The sequence below is a fragment of the Pinus tabuliformis genome, chromosome 5_1, assembly GCF_031772625.1.
Source record: "Pinus tabuliformis cultivar Carrire ecotype Pingquan chromosome 5_1, CPIR1, whole genome shotgun sequence".
Lineage (NCBI taxonomy): Eukaryota > Viridiplantae > Streptophyta > Pinopsida > Pinales > Pinaceae > Pinus > Pinus tabuliformis.
This window is the reverse complement of record NC_142305.1, coordinates 224,203,004-224,218,638: the sequence shown is the minus strand read 5'-3', so window position 1 is coordinate 224,218,638 and position 15,635 is coordinate 224,203,004. Positions and strand designations below refer to the sequence as shown.

The 15,635-nt window shown below is 35.2% G+C and overlaps 1 protein-coding gene across 1 annotated transcript; it reads right to left on the bottom strand.

Moving 5' to 3' along the window:
* Nucleotides 1-1,119: 1,119 nt before the first annotated feature.
* Nucleotides 1,120-2,052, bottom strand: LOC149164231 (uncharacterized). The gene has a single exon (XM_089430888.1). The coding sequence runs from the start codon at nt 1,983-1,985 to the stop codon at nt 1,518-1,520; it is 468 nt and encodes a 155-aa protein (XP_089287014.1). The 5' UTR covers nt 1,986-2,052; the 3' UTR covers nt 1,120-1,517.
* Nucleotides 2,053-15,635: the final 13,583 nt, after the last annotated feature.

Below are 15,635 nucleotides of genomic sequence, written 5' to 3'. Positions count from 1 at the left end.
AAGTCACAATAACAAGGAAGAAGAAAACTATGATGAAAGAATAAAGGACACATAAAAACATCAATTATACAAAAGGAAAAAGAAGAAGAAAATCAATAAATTAATGCATAACTGCATTCAATCATGATTAGAGAGGTCCAAGGCACAAAGAGCAAAGGAAACCAATAACTTGAAACATAAGGGCATTCAATAATGATTGGAGAGATGTAGATGATTAGAGAGGTCTAAGGCAAAAAGAACAAAGGAAACCAATAAGTTGAAAGATAACTACATTCAATCATGATTAGAGAAATCTAAATCTTAATAAAATCTTAATTGCAATTTCTACCTTAAAACCAATACATAATTTATATAATACATCAAAACTAAAAACATTATCTACATAAAAATGCACTAACAAACTTAAACTACATAATATATCAAAATTAAAAACATTATTTACATAATAATACACCAACAAACTTCAGCTATTCCATATAAATAGCTTATCGATAAAAACATATATAACACTTTTATTTATCCAATTAAAAAAAATAAAATATAATTTATTAAAAAATATGTTTAAAAACCAAATAAAGTAGAACCACTTTCCCATTAACCACATGCCCTCGTTAGCCACTTTAAATTTTCAAGTTTAAAGAGATTTAAAATATAGAATACTAGCATTACATCAGTTTCTTTAAAATATTTTATATTAATATTACATAATTATTAGCATTACATAATTCAGTGTCTTTAAAATATTTTATATTAATATTATATAGTTCAGTTTCTTTAAAATATTTTATATTAATATTACATCAGTATTAGCATTACATAATTCAGTGTCTTTAAAATATTTTATATTAATATTATATAATTCGGTTAATGTAAAAATACACATAGGAAAAGATTATTTGTAAATTAATTCCAAACCCTAATTTTTTTTATATTAATATATTATTTGTAAATTGATTCTAAACACTAAAATTTTTTTATATTAATATTATATAATTCAGTTGGTGTAAAAACATTTTGATAAGATTATTTACAAATTAATTCTAAATATAAATTTAAACATTAAATAAAATTTCCACGAATAAAATTCCTTACAAATTTATTTAACCTAAATTAATACTAAATCCAAATACATTTTAAGTTTCTTTGCGAATTTATTCCAAACAACAAAACTCCAGCGACTAAAATTAATAATAAATCCCAATACATTTTCTATTAAAAATATCAATGTCACTAAAAATACTTCAAAATCAACCATCAATCTCTATACTTGCTAACCCATACACTATTTATTAATGCTTTTATACTTGCTAACCCATTCAGTCTTTATTAATGCTCTCCTGCTGAGTATAAAATGTTTCTGAAGAATTTTACAAAAGGGATTTGCCGATCAATGTGCGAAGATTCGAAACACTTCGCTACTGACAGCCGATTTATACACAGAAAACTAACAGACTTGCCGCCAGTTGCAGCCGAGTTAACGAAATCCAGTAACAGACTCGTCGCCAGTTGCAGCCGAGTTAACGAAACCCAGCCTTCATGCCGAGCCGCGACGGGAACGTCCGCCGGGAAAAGCTGAAAAGCACGTCCTGCACCTGCGACGCGATCGGCAGAAACGCAATTTTCTGGTTCAGATCCTCCCCCAGACGCTCATCTTCTTCACGTATTCTCATCACCTGACTGTGCAGGACACGCACGTTCTTGACAGAAAGCGGCACATCTTTCTTGACGGCAAAATCGCCGTCATCATTGACGGGAATATTAATGCTCATTTTTCTCACAGAAGGCTCGGGGTTAGGGTTACAAGGCAGATTGTCACAGGCGGTCTCGTGATCGAAACTGGCAGCATCCTCTGTTGCCATAGACGAAGGGAAAATTCTGTTAAATGAAGCGAAATTAGTTCCCTCCAATGACGGACTTCTAAAGTCCGTCATGAAATTCCGAGTTCCAGTCTCCCAGCTGCAGGCCTGAAGGAGGAGGTGAAGCATTTATAAGCCTATTTTCCCGCTGATTTTAAACAGAGATTTTTTGCCTTTTGATCCACCTACTTATCGTTCACGCCAAACATGCCTCGCCTTCACTTACTCACCGATCACGCCAAACATGCCTCTGGTTGTTCAGACGTTACAGCTCATAAAGCCGCCACGTGTATTTTTAAATTTCTTTCTAGAATTTAGTGCGCCGACGGTAGGGTTGTGATAAAATAATGTGGTTAAATATGATGCCGCCAAATTTGAACCTAACGCCAAATCACCGCCCTTTTGATTTAATTTTTGACGGCAAATAAAAGGGAGTTGTCTATAATGCGACTTTTTGAGATTCCGGTGACGGAATCCGGCGGAAGAAATTGAGATGAAATCATGATTTGTTGCAGTTAAAATGGTTTTTTAACTGCATATTCTGATTCAGCACCCTGAAAAACCCCTGGAACGGTTTCATTGTGCAGAAATTAGCTATCAAACTTGGATTCCAATAAATCACTGCCGGATTTTCACCGGAAAAAATCGCCGGAAAGGCTTTCAAAAAGTCGCGTTAAAGACTACGTCAAATAAAAGAGTGGACACGTCAGCCGCTGCCGCGCCTTGGACTTTACTAAAAGTAAAAGCCTTCGATTTTACTCTTCCACGTGGTGAAACGCTATTCGAGTAAGTTTTAAGGAGCTGAAATATCGATGAGTATACTCATTTTCTTTCCTTTTTTATCTGACAGCAACAGCAGTTGGTGTATCAACTAAATATTTCATAATTTTAAATTAATAAATTTAATTCTTAATTTTATTATTTTTACAAGTGTGTTTTTTGTGTTTTTTTTTTTTAAATGGATTGGTTATTATTTTTAAATTTTAATTTTCCTAAATTATTTAAATTTTTACATTAATAAAATAGTTATTTGATTTAAAGAAATATCGTTAAAATTAAAAAAAAAATCATAAAATTAATTAAATTATAATTTTATTTTAAATTAATATTAAATATGAAAGAATAAGAGTTTTAATTATGGAGATTTTATCTCACTTTACCATAAAAATACTTAATTTGTAAACATGTTTTGTTACAATATCATGGACCAATACGATGGCCTATAAATACCATATGTTTAAAAAACCATAAACTTCAAATAACACTTGTTAATTAATCAATTTAATTAAAAAATTAAAAATCCTCCCCCAGATTGAGGGAAGTTCTGCCCAATAGTGTCTTACTTATGTCACTGGATAGACTAGATTGTTGCGGCTTAGGGAAGTTCTCCCCATTTGTGTTGTATTGATGCCACTAGATGGACTAGATTGCCTCTATGAAGTTTTGTTTCCACTCTGTCCCTTTTTGTCATGTATTCAGGAAGCATAATTCTCAGGCTGATTAGCTCTTTAATCGTGAAATTTTTGGGTTGCCTTCACTGATTCATTATGAGTGCATGGAGCAGGGTGACATAATTGAATCAGGGGAAGGCCCCTTTGCATGAGGTTCTCTGAGAGACTTTGTTGGTCATTGTTTTTTGACTTTTCTGATGAGATAGTAGGAATATTCAATATTTGTTTTTTAAATATTTTGAGAGGTAAGGGTTATTCTTATTTCTATGTTTTTATTGCTTTCCCTGTTTTTTTTGGTTTATTATTGTGTTCTTTGTTTCTCGGTCCTTATGGTGCAACTTATGTACTTCATATAAAGCATAATTTAAAAGGATTAAAAAGGCATATTTATTTTGGAGATTAATTTTTAATGAGGTTAAATCTTACTATTCATCTAATAATTATTGAAAATTAAATTAAAATTCTAGAAACTCTATTCGAAAATAAACACATTTATGAATATAAATATATATTTTTACTTTTTTTCATATTATATATATATATATATATATATATATGATGTGTACATTTTTGCATATGCAAAAATATTAGAAAATGCAATTATTAACTTAAATAAAATTTAAAAGATGATTTATGGGATTGTTGCAAGATTACATCATTTTTTTTGTAAAGAGGTGTACATTGTCTCTCTTTTCTAAATTTGATCTTGTAATCTCTTTTTATATGTTTTTAATTATTAAATATATTCAAAATATATTTATTATATTAATATAGAGTTAATAATATCTACAACAAAATTATTCATAAATGTTAGAGAATGCAATGTATGTGAGTTCTGAGATGATTTGTGGCTTGAGTAAATGTGATCCTGAGGCATCTAAGTAATCAAAATCACTTGGAGATCACACACGATATGGGCCACACGAGCCCTTAGCGTGGCTAGATTTTTGCCCATGAGGTTTTGAACTAGTGGCCTTTTCACCACAGAGTGCCTTAACAAACACATTGTCATTGTCTATTCTACAAGTAGAATATAGATTGATAGTTGTACTTCATATTAATGTTGACTATTTTCTCTTTATAAATAAAGATATAAAAAAATTCAAAATAAATTAAAACATTTAGATTGAATATAAAATTTTAACTTTAATAACAATAATTTATGCACATAATGTCATATATAAAAATATTACATCCTAAAATTCTAAAATTTGTATCATAATTCAAGTTAAATGTTAAATATTTATAATAGAGTAATAACCTTTATACTTTAATAATAATAAAATTTCTATCACAATTCATCTTAAATATTTATAATAGAGTAATACTCTTTATATTTTAATAAGAAGAAAAAGAAGAAGAAGAAGAAGGTCACACTGGAGGTTGATGACTGCTACATCCATGCAATATTTATACCAATCATATCCACCCAAAGGGATCACTTAGGCTCAACCATAGAGCCTAACTCCGAGAGTGTTGAGAGAATTGAACACGTAATGTTATGCAACTAGCTCACAAAATAGAAGAAAAGATAGATCAATAACTTAAAAAAATTTCTCTTCAAGGGGGAAACCTTCTTTACATTACATAAATGAACAGTTCTTGGATGATACAAATGACAAGACCTTCTTTCTATAGATAAGATTCCAAGGGGTCACAATATAATTAAAGTCTAAAAAATAATAATAATGTAAGGGCACAACAATAACAATAGTGGGCTTCTATGGGGCACAAATATAACAATATGGGGGCTACTTTAACAATAACAATAAGGGAACTACATTATTATTATAGGGACCTAACATGCCCCTCTCCTTCAAAAAAAGTGTTGTCCTCAAAACTTGAGTAGTTCTGGATGCTTCTGTATAAAATTCTCATCCTCCCGTGTGGAATCTTCAATGGGTAAGTTCTTCCACTTAATGAGATACTATGAAAATGATCAATTATGTAGTTGTCGAGTTCTTGTTTCCGTAACTACCTTAGGCTCCAATATGATTTTTCCTTCTTCGTCAAATTCTGACGATATTGTTTGAACTGGAAGCTTGTCATCGATAACCTTCTTTAATCATGAAACATGGAAAACTGAGTGTACTCAAGAAGATGCAGGTAGCTCCAATTTGTAAGCCATAGTAACAATCTTTTGCAACACCTTGTAAGGACCATAGTACTTGGGTATTATCCTTCTTAGCTTGCTTGAGGGACATTTGTTTGTATGGTTGTAGCCGTAAAAATACCCAGTCTCCTACGTCAAAAATTCTTTCACTGCGATGTTGATTTGCTTGTTGTTTCATTCGATTTTGTACTAGAGTGAGGTTATCCTTTAAGAGTTGGAGAAATTCTTGTTGATGCTCGATGTGATCTTCCACTGCTTGAACCTTAGAATTTTCTCTTAAATATGATGTGATGGACAATGGGTGATATCTATAAAGTTACATAAATGGGGTCATTTTTGCTGCAGTATGGAAGGAAGTGTTGTACCACCATTCAACCGAAGGTAACTACTTGACTCATTGTGTTTGTTTATTAGATACAGAGCATCAAAGATATCCTTCCAAACATTTGTCACTATCTCAGTTTGTTCGTCTGGTTGAGGATGATAAGATGAGCTATGAGCTAATTGAGTACCAAGACATGAAAATAATTCCTTCCAAAAATTTCCAGTGAAAATGGGATCTTTGTCACTTACGATAATCTTTGGGTTTCCATGTAGCTTTTGAATTATTTCCATAAATGCAGTAGCAATGGTATTGGCTTTAAAAGGATGAGATAATGCACAAAATTATGCATACTTGGTAACTCTATCCACTACCACCATGATGACGCTCTTTCCTTCAAACTTGGGTAAACTTGTGATAAAATCCATTGCGACCTCCTCCCAACACTAAGCTAGAATGGCTGAAGTTTGTAATAGACCCATGGTATTAATTGTCTCAACTTTATTTTGTTGGCAAACCAAACATTTTGCCACAAACTTCTGAATATCAAATTTAAGGCCCTCCCAAAAAAATCTTTCTTGATCCTATGATACGTTTTTAAAAATCTTGAGTGCCATCCTAAGGAGGAGGTTTGAAATCTTGTTATGAAACCAGCTCACAAAAATATAGAAAAGATAAATCAATGCCTTAGAAATAAGCCTCTTCGAGGGGGAAACCTCCTTTACATTACACAAATGAACAATTCTTGGATGATACAAATGACAAGACCTCCTTTCTATATATAAGAGTCTAAGGGGTCATAATATTTTTTTTTCTCGGTAACAAGGCTAATCTATTAAATATGTACAGAGTGCAAAATTACATCAGGAAGGCCAGTATGCTCTTGCCCTCGAGGGGCACCAGACATAGACAAAAACTAAGACTGACAAAGACCCAGACATAATTCCTCTTAGCAAACCCTCGCAGGGGTGGTTCCATGAAGTTCCAAGACTATCCATAGACGGAAGCCCGCACAGGGGTCTTAGACAAAAAGAACTGTTCAAGTCGTCCCGTACAGGGGAAACAGTAAGTACTTTCATCATTGACACAGAAAACCAACAGCTTTGACATCCAAAAAAACATTGACTGAAACAACAACAAACCAGGAGACGACAACTGAGTCTGGAGCGACCTGGTAGAGCAAGGGCGCCGGCGTGATTAATCACTCGGCTCATCCAATTGCTCTTCCACAATTGGGCACCAGCCGTAGTAATCCGGCTCAGCATGAGTAGGCGAGGTCGCTTCCGCTTCCCCAGTAGTAGCATTAGGAGCATTCTGGGAATGCTTGGAATTTTCCTCGACGTTGGCCCGGCTCTTTTCTTCCTGCTCCAACTCAGCTGTCGGAGCCTGCTCTGCATCCCCATGGTAGTCCTGCATCCCATGCTCCCGAGCTTCTATGGGATCATCCACCTCAGGAGGGTTCTCGATGAACAGAATGGAAACATGAGCACTAATTCTCGGGTTTGCCGTAGAGCTGGTGAAATTGAAAATAGTGGAGCCAAAGGCTGGCAAGGAGGCCGAGCTGGATGCCCCGGCATCCATATGTTGGCCAGAGTGCAGGGGAATGGCTCCAATGGAGCTTGCCAGATTACAGTGGCAGCAATGCCTCGTTTCATCTCTCACAGGTCTGCTCGAACCCCCGCCTCTGGAAGAACCACGACGGCTCAACAATCTCTGTCTGGGTCTCACCATAATGAGATGAAACTCCCTACAAACTGCCAAGTGAACCAGACTGTCGATTGCCAGAACCAGCTCCGTAGTATACCCAACCGCCTGAGAGGGGACCGCTTCAATGGCAGAGAGGCCAGACATATGCAACACAACCAAAATTCCCTGCTCCAAACCGGATATATGCTCTTCATCGTCACCTACCCACCTCGAATTCCCATCCGCCATTACTGCAGCAATGCTCTGGATCGAGTGCACTCTCCGGGCATTCACTGCTGCCGTCCCCCGTCCCTTTGTATTAAACCTGGATTGATATCGTCGTCCTCTCGCATGGAGTGCCACGTGATGCCCGTGGAGCGGCATGTGGCTAGCTTCCAACTCCCGTCCCATCGCTTTAAACACCCGCATCCGGGGGTAAGGGGTCATAATATAATCAGAGCCAACATAACAATAATAATGTAAGGGCACAATAATAACAATAGTGGGCTTCTATGGGGCACAATAATAAAAATTATGGGGACTACATGGGCACAACAATATAATAAGGGGGTTGTACTAATAACAATAAGGGGTTACACTAGTAGTATAGGGACCTAACATGCCCCTCTCCTTCAAAAAGTGTTGTCCTCAATGCTTGAGTAGTTATGGATGCTTCTGTATAAAATTCTTGTCCTCCCATGTGGAATCTTCAGCGAGTAAGTTCTTCCACTTGATGAGATACTCTAAAAGTTAATCTATTTCATAGCTTATCGAGTTCTCATTTCTGTGACTGCTCCAGGTTCCAATATGATTTTTCCTTCCTCGTCAAGTTCTGGCAATATTGTTTGAACCGGGATCTTCTCATTATGTAAGGTCGCCATTTCTTAAGTGCATGTAGTCTTGCCAACATTTCCTTATCATAAATAAATTTGTGTAAATACTTTCCTTTGATTGGACGACTTTCAAAAGTAATCGGTCTTTCTTATTGTGTTAAAACATCACCAATTCCATTTCCTGATCCATCATATTCTACAATAAAGGTTTTTGTGAAGTCTGGTGTAACTAAGACCAATGCTTGGCACATTGCCTCTTTAAGATGTTCAAAGGCCTTTGTTGCTTCTAGACTTCATGAAAATGCATCTTTCTTCAATAATGTTGTTAGAGGTGCTGCTATTCTCCCATAATTCTTAACAAACTTGCAATAATACCTTTCAACCCGAGAAATCCTCGCAGATGCTTTATGGATGTGGGGATTTTCCATTCCTTAATGGATTTAATTTTTCTAGGGTCTACCTTAACACCTTCATGAGATACAATATGACCTAGATATTCCACCTCTTGTACTCCAAAGAAACATTTAGATATTTTTTCATATAATTGTTTCTCCTCCAATAGTTTGAGCACCCTGTCAACATGTTGAACACGATCCTTCCAAGACTTGCTGTAGATTAGTATATCATCAAAAAATACTAACACAAATTTTCTAAGGAAGGGTTTGAAAATGGAATTCGTCAAACCTTGAAATGTAGAAGGTGCATTGGTAAGGCCAAAAGGCATGACCAAAAATTCATAATGACCCTCATGAGTTCTAAATGTTGTTTTTGGAATGTCTTCAGTCTTCATTCTAATTTGATGATATCCTGAATGAAGATCCAACTTGGTGAAGTAAATTGATCCATGCAATTCATCCAATAATTCATCAATGACAGGAATGGGAAATTTATCTTTAATAGTGAGCTTGTTGAGCTCCCTGTAATTTGGACACATGCGCCATGATCCATCCTTCTTGTGCACCAATACTACTAGAGCAGAGAAAGAACTTTTACTAGGTTGAATTATACCAGCCTCCAGCATTTCTGCAACCATACATTCAATTTCACTCTTTTGGGCATAGGGATATCTGTACGGCCTGATGTTTGGAGGAACACTTCTTGGAATCAAATGAATAGCATGAGCATGATCACGAATAGGTGGGAGGCCTTTGGGAGTCTCAAATATCTTGGAATGATTGTCCAAGAATTTTTGGAGATCTGGAGAAATAGATGATTTCGATGTGGGAACCTCTAGCGAACATAATTGTGCAATTACGCCTCGTTGTTCCTTCTTTAGAAGCTTTGTCATACCATTAGAGGTGATTATCTTTCCCAGTTTCCCTGCAATGCCCCTTAATTCAAAATTCTTTCATTCTGCACAAATTTTCATGAAAAGTTCTTGAAAATTAAAAGCTATTGTACCCAAGGATTGTAGCCATTGGACTCCTAGTACAACATCAGCACCACCCATTGGAATGGAAATCATTGGGCTATTTAATACATATTCTCCCATGGATAGCTTGATATTATGGCACTTTCCAGAGAAATTTATGGTTCCTCCACTTGCAACCATCACTTGACACTCTGGTGCTGGATATAGGAAGCAATTCAATTCCTTGGCTATCTTATAATGAATAAAATTTCGGGTACTTCCCGAATCAATCAACACTATTACCTTTTTCTTCTTGATATGTTCTTCTATCTTGATAGTTTGAGTGGTAATTCCAGCCAATGCATTACAAGATATGGTCGGATTCATTTCTTCTATATCTAGGGTTTTTTCCTGGAGTATATCATCTTCTTTTGACATTTCTTGTTCCTTTTCTTCCTCCTCTTCACAATCTACGTGGAATAATTTCTTCTCAGCACACTGATGACCTTTAGTGTATTTGCTATCACAACTGTAACAAAGCCCTTTTGCTCTTTTTTCTTCCAATTGTTGTGGTGTCAACCTTGTAGGTTATGGAAGGCTAGGGGCAACAACACTTCCATCTTTATAGTTGTGAGTGGTAGGCTTCCTGGTTGCCATAATTTTGCTTTCCATTTTTCTTGCTAACCCGAATGCCTTCTCCAATGAATTAGATTCCCAAAGGCGAATCTCATGCTGGATATTATCCTTTAAAGTCCCTATGAACACATCAATCCTATGCTCCTCTGGAATATCTTTTACCCTTATGTTCAATTTTTGGAAGTCCTCAATGTGCTCCATCATTGAACCCTTTTGTTTGAGATTTATCAATTGGCTAAAAAAGGTGTTGCTTTTTGCATCCTCATAATGTGCTATCATTTCTTCCGTAAAAATTGTCCAAGTGAAAATTTGTTTACAAGAGAAAAGTCATTGATACCATACAAACTGATTTGGTTCCAAATATAAAGTTTCAATATGTACCTTTTGTGTGTTTTTCACATTATGGAGATCAAAAAATTGCTCCATCTGTAGTATCCATGTTCTGGGATCCTTGCCATCAAACTTCCTCATATCGATTTTTGGAACATGGTGGGTATTCAATCCCACATTAGAGTCTATGAAATCATGATTAATATTTCTTTTTTTCTCATCATGAGTTTCCTTTACTACCCTTTCACCATTGGTAATCATTTCTTGTCACAACTTATTCAAATTTATCTTCAATTCTTCCATCTTAGCGTTCATGTCATTCATCTTAGCGTCCATGCCATTCATCTTAGCTTCCATGCCATCCATCTTAGCTTCCATGCCATCCATCTTAACTTGCACACCATTCATATTAGCTTCCGCGCCATTCATCTTGGCTTCAGTTACCTTTTGTGAGAGTGAAATTTGTTGTACTTGGTCTTGTAATTTTGATATATCATGTTGCATTTCTTCCTCTTCTTCACGAGTCATGCTTTTTTTTCACTTTGTAAGAACTCGATATTGAATCTGTTGTATCTATATAACTGTAGATATCGAATATCTGAAATCACGTTCTGAAATAGCCCTTTGAGTCCTCTTTCTAACCCTGCAAATTTGATCAAGATTGGATGCTCCAAGGAAGAGTTATGCCAAATCTCCCACGTGACCTGATTATAGACTAGTTTAGTAGAGCAAACTTGTACGAAGTGCCACATGTCACTATTTCGACCTTAGTACTTGAAACTGATATAAAGAAAACTACAGGCCGTCCTCTTTCTGAAACTTCTTATGAATTTTCAATTAGATGCTCAGAACAAAATTTATGACGATTTTCCCCAGGTTTCTTGTTGGGAATGTAATTCGGGAGTTTGCAAAAACCCTATCTTCCTCAGATAATATCTCCGAAAATATAGCGAGATGGACCGGAAGTTCAGAATGATTTCGGCTCAAATGGGTTTTTTTTAGCTTCTGAAACAACGAAAAAAAAAAGTTATAGTGAAAATGCTACGATGGCCTGTTGGGAGCAACGAAACCCTATAATCCAAAACTCAATACGAAATGTTATGAAACCAGCTCACAAAAATATAGAAAAGATAGATCAACGCCTTAGAAATAAGCCTCTTTAAGGGGGAAACCTCCTTTATTACACAACTGAACAATTCTTGGATGATACAACTAACAAGACCTCCTTTCTATATATAGGAGTTTAAGGGGTCATAATATAATTAGAGCCAACATAACAATAATAATGTAAGGACACAATAATAACAATAGTGGGCTTCTATGGGGCACAATAATAACAATATGGGGACTACATGTGCACAACAATATAATAAGGGGGTTGTATTAATAACAATAAGGGGTTACACTAGTAGTATAGGGACCTAACAAATTACAAATGAATCTTTTGTTTGAGTTGGGAATTTTTACAAAGATATAAGCAATATTTGTACCATAATGAATCATGTTTCTAGATAAATGTATCAAATGTACTCGGGTCTTGCTGTAAATTTTCAATGAGTGTCCACACCTCTTCATCATTCTTCCATTCATCCCTTGCTTCGGCTATCCAATCAGTTTGGATAATAAACATGGCACAAAGCAATGCTTCCACACCCTCATCCTTTATTGAGAGTGCATCTGCAACAACATTTTTCTTTCCTTTGTTGTAGATGATTTCAAAGTCATAACCCAACATTTTTGTGACCCGTTTTTGCTGCTCTTTTGAAGATAATATTTTTTCCAAAAAGTATTTAAGACTTTCATGATTTGTTTTTACCTTGAAGTGTCTTCCATTAGGTAAGGTTTCCATAGCTTTAGTATATGTAGTATTTCCAACATTTCCTTCTCATATATAGGTTTTTGTAAAACTTTCCTTTGATTTGACAACTTTCAAAAACAATGGGTCTTCCTTATTGTATTAAAACAACACCAATTCCATTTCCTAAGGCATCACATTCTACAATAAAGGTTTTTGTGAAGTCTTACGTAGCTAAGACTGGTGCTTGGAACATTGCCTCTTTAAGATGTTCGAAGGCCTTAGTTGCTTCTGGAGTCCAAGAAAATGCATCTTTCTTCAGTAATGTTATTAGAGGTGCTGCTATTCTCCCATAATTCTTAAAAAAATTGCAATAATATCTTGTCAACCCAAGAAATCCTTAAAGATTCTTTATGGTTGCGGGGATTTTCCATTCCTTAATGCCTTTAATTTTGCTAGGGTCTACCTTATCACCCTCATGAGATACAATATGACCCAAATATTCCACCTCTTGTACACCAAAGAAACATTTGGAGGTTTTTGCATATAATTGTTTCTCCTCCAATAGTTTAAGCACCTTGTCAACATGTTGAACATGATCCTTCCAAGACTTGCTATAGATTGGTATATTGTCAAAAAATACGAACACAAATTTTCTACGGAAGGGTTTGAAAATGGAATTCATCAAACCTTGAAATGTGGAAGGTGCATTAATAAGGCGAAAATGCATGACCAAAAATTAATAATGACCCTTATGAGTTTTGAATGTTGTTTTCAAAATGTATTCATTCTTCATTCTAATTTAATGATATCCTCAATGAAGATCCAACTTAGTGAAGTAAATTGCTCCATGTAATTCCTACAACAATTTGTCAATGACAAGAATGGGAAATTTATCTTTAATAGTGAGCTTGTTTAGCTCCCTATAATCCGGACACATACGCCATGATCCATCCTTCTTGTGCACCAATGCTACTGGAGCATAGAAATAACTTTTACTAGGTTAAATTATACCTAGCTCTAGCATTTATGCAACCATATGTTCAATTTCACTCTTTAGGGCATAGGGATATCTATAAGGCCTGATGTTTGGAGGAACACTTCTTAGAATCAAATGAATAGCATGATCATGATAACGAATAGGTGGGAAGCATTTGGGAGTCTCAAATACCTTGGAATGATTGTCCAAGACTTTTTGGAGATCTGGGGAAATAGATGATTTCGATGTTTGAATCTCTAGTGAGAATAATTGTGTAATTATGCCCCGTTGTTCTTTCTTTAGAATATTTTCATGTCATTAGAGCTGATTATCTTTCCCCATTTCCCTACGAGACCCCTTAATTCAAATTCCTTTCCTTCCCAAAAACAATTCAAGAAAAGTTCTTGAAAATTAAAAGTTATTGTCCCCAAAGATTGTAACCATTGGTATCCTAGTACAACATCAACACCACCCATTGGAATTGAAATAATTGGACTATTCAATACATATTCCCCCATGGTTAGCTTGATATTATGGCACTCTCTAAAGAAATTTATAGTTCCTCCATTTGCAACAATCACTTGACACTCTCGTGCTAGATAGAGGAAGCAATTCAATTCCTTGGCCATCTTACAATGAATAAAATTATGGGTACTACCTGAATCAATCAACACTATTACCTTTTTACTCTTAATATATCCTTCTACCTTGAGAGTTTAAGGAGTGGTAATTGCTGATAATGCATTACAAGATATGGTTGGATTAATTTATTCTTTCTCTGGGGTTGGTTCCTAGTGTATATCCTCCTCTTTTGATGTTTCTTGATCCTTTTCTTCCTCCTCTTCACAATCTATGTAAAATAATTTATTCTCAGCACACTTATGACCTTTAGTGTATTTGCTATCACAACTGTAACAAATCTCTTCTACTCTTTTTTCTTCCAATTTTTGTGGTGTCAATATTGTAGGTTGGGGAATGCTAGGAGCAACAATACTTCCATCTTTATAGTTATGAGTGGTAGGCTTCCTTGTTGCCATAATTTTTCTTTCAACTCTTCTTGCCACCCTGAATGCCTTCTTCAATGAATTAGGTTCCCAAAGGCAAACATCATGTTGAATGTTATCCTTTAAAGTCCATATGAAGACATAAATCTTATGCTCCTCTAGAATATTAGTTACCCTAATATTCAATTTTTGGAAGTCCTCAATGTGCTCCACCATTGAACCTTTTTGTTTGAGATTTATAAATTGGCTAAAGAAGGTGTTTCTCTTTGGATCCTCATAATGTGCTATCATTTCCTCTGTGAAAATTGACCAAGTGACAAGTGGTTTACGAGAACAAAGCCATCGATACGATACAAATTGATTTTTTTCTAAATATAAAATGAAATGCGTAACTTTTTTGTGTGTTGCACATCTTGGAGATAAAAATATTGCTCCATCTGTAGTATCCTTGTTATCAGATCCTTGCAATCAAACTTCCTCATATCAATCATTGGAATGTGGTGGGTATTAAACCCAAAACTGGAGTCTCTAAAATCATAATTCATATTCCTTTTGTCCTCATCATGATTTTCATGGATTACCTTGTCACCACTGGGAAGCCTTTCTTGCAGAAAATTGTCAACCCTTCCATGTCTTCTTTTAAACCATTCATGTCACCTTTTATTTCTACTTTTAAACCATCCATGTCTCATTTTAATTTTTCCTTTAAACCATCCATCTCCCCTTTAATTTCATCTTTCGTTGCTTTTTGTGAGAGCGAAATTTGTTGCACTTGGTCCCGTAATTTTGATATATCATGTTGAAATTCTTCCTCTTCATGTGTCATAGTAGAGATTTATGAGGGCTTAATGGGTGTAGAAGTATTTTGTTTTGGAGGAATTTTAGAACCCAATATTGATATCTATGCTTCAATATTCCCTTGGAATCACTTCAAACTGATTTTTCAAACAAAATTTATGTAAAATTCTAAAAAATACACACATTTTTCTTGCTTTTTAGGAGATCAATATTGAGGATGTTGTAACTCTGTAATTTAAGATCTCCAAGGTCTCAAATTTCATCCTGTGGTATCCCTATGAGTCTTCTTTCCAACCCCACAAGTCATACCGAGATTAGATTCTCCAAGAAAGAGTTATTCTGAATCTCCCATGATGACCTGATTATAGACTAGTTCAGTAGGGAAAACTTGTACGAAGTCCTACATGTCACTGTTTCAACCTTCTGCCCTGAAAATGATACAAAAAAATATAGAGTCAGTGCAATTTCAGTCACTTTCTAC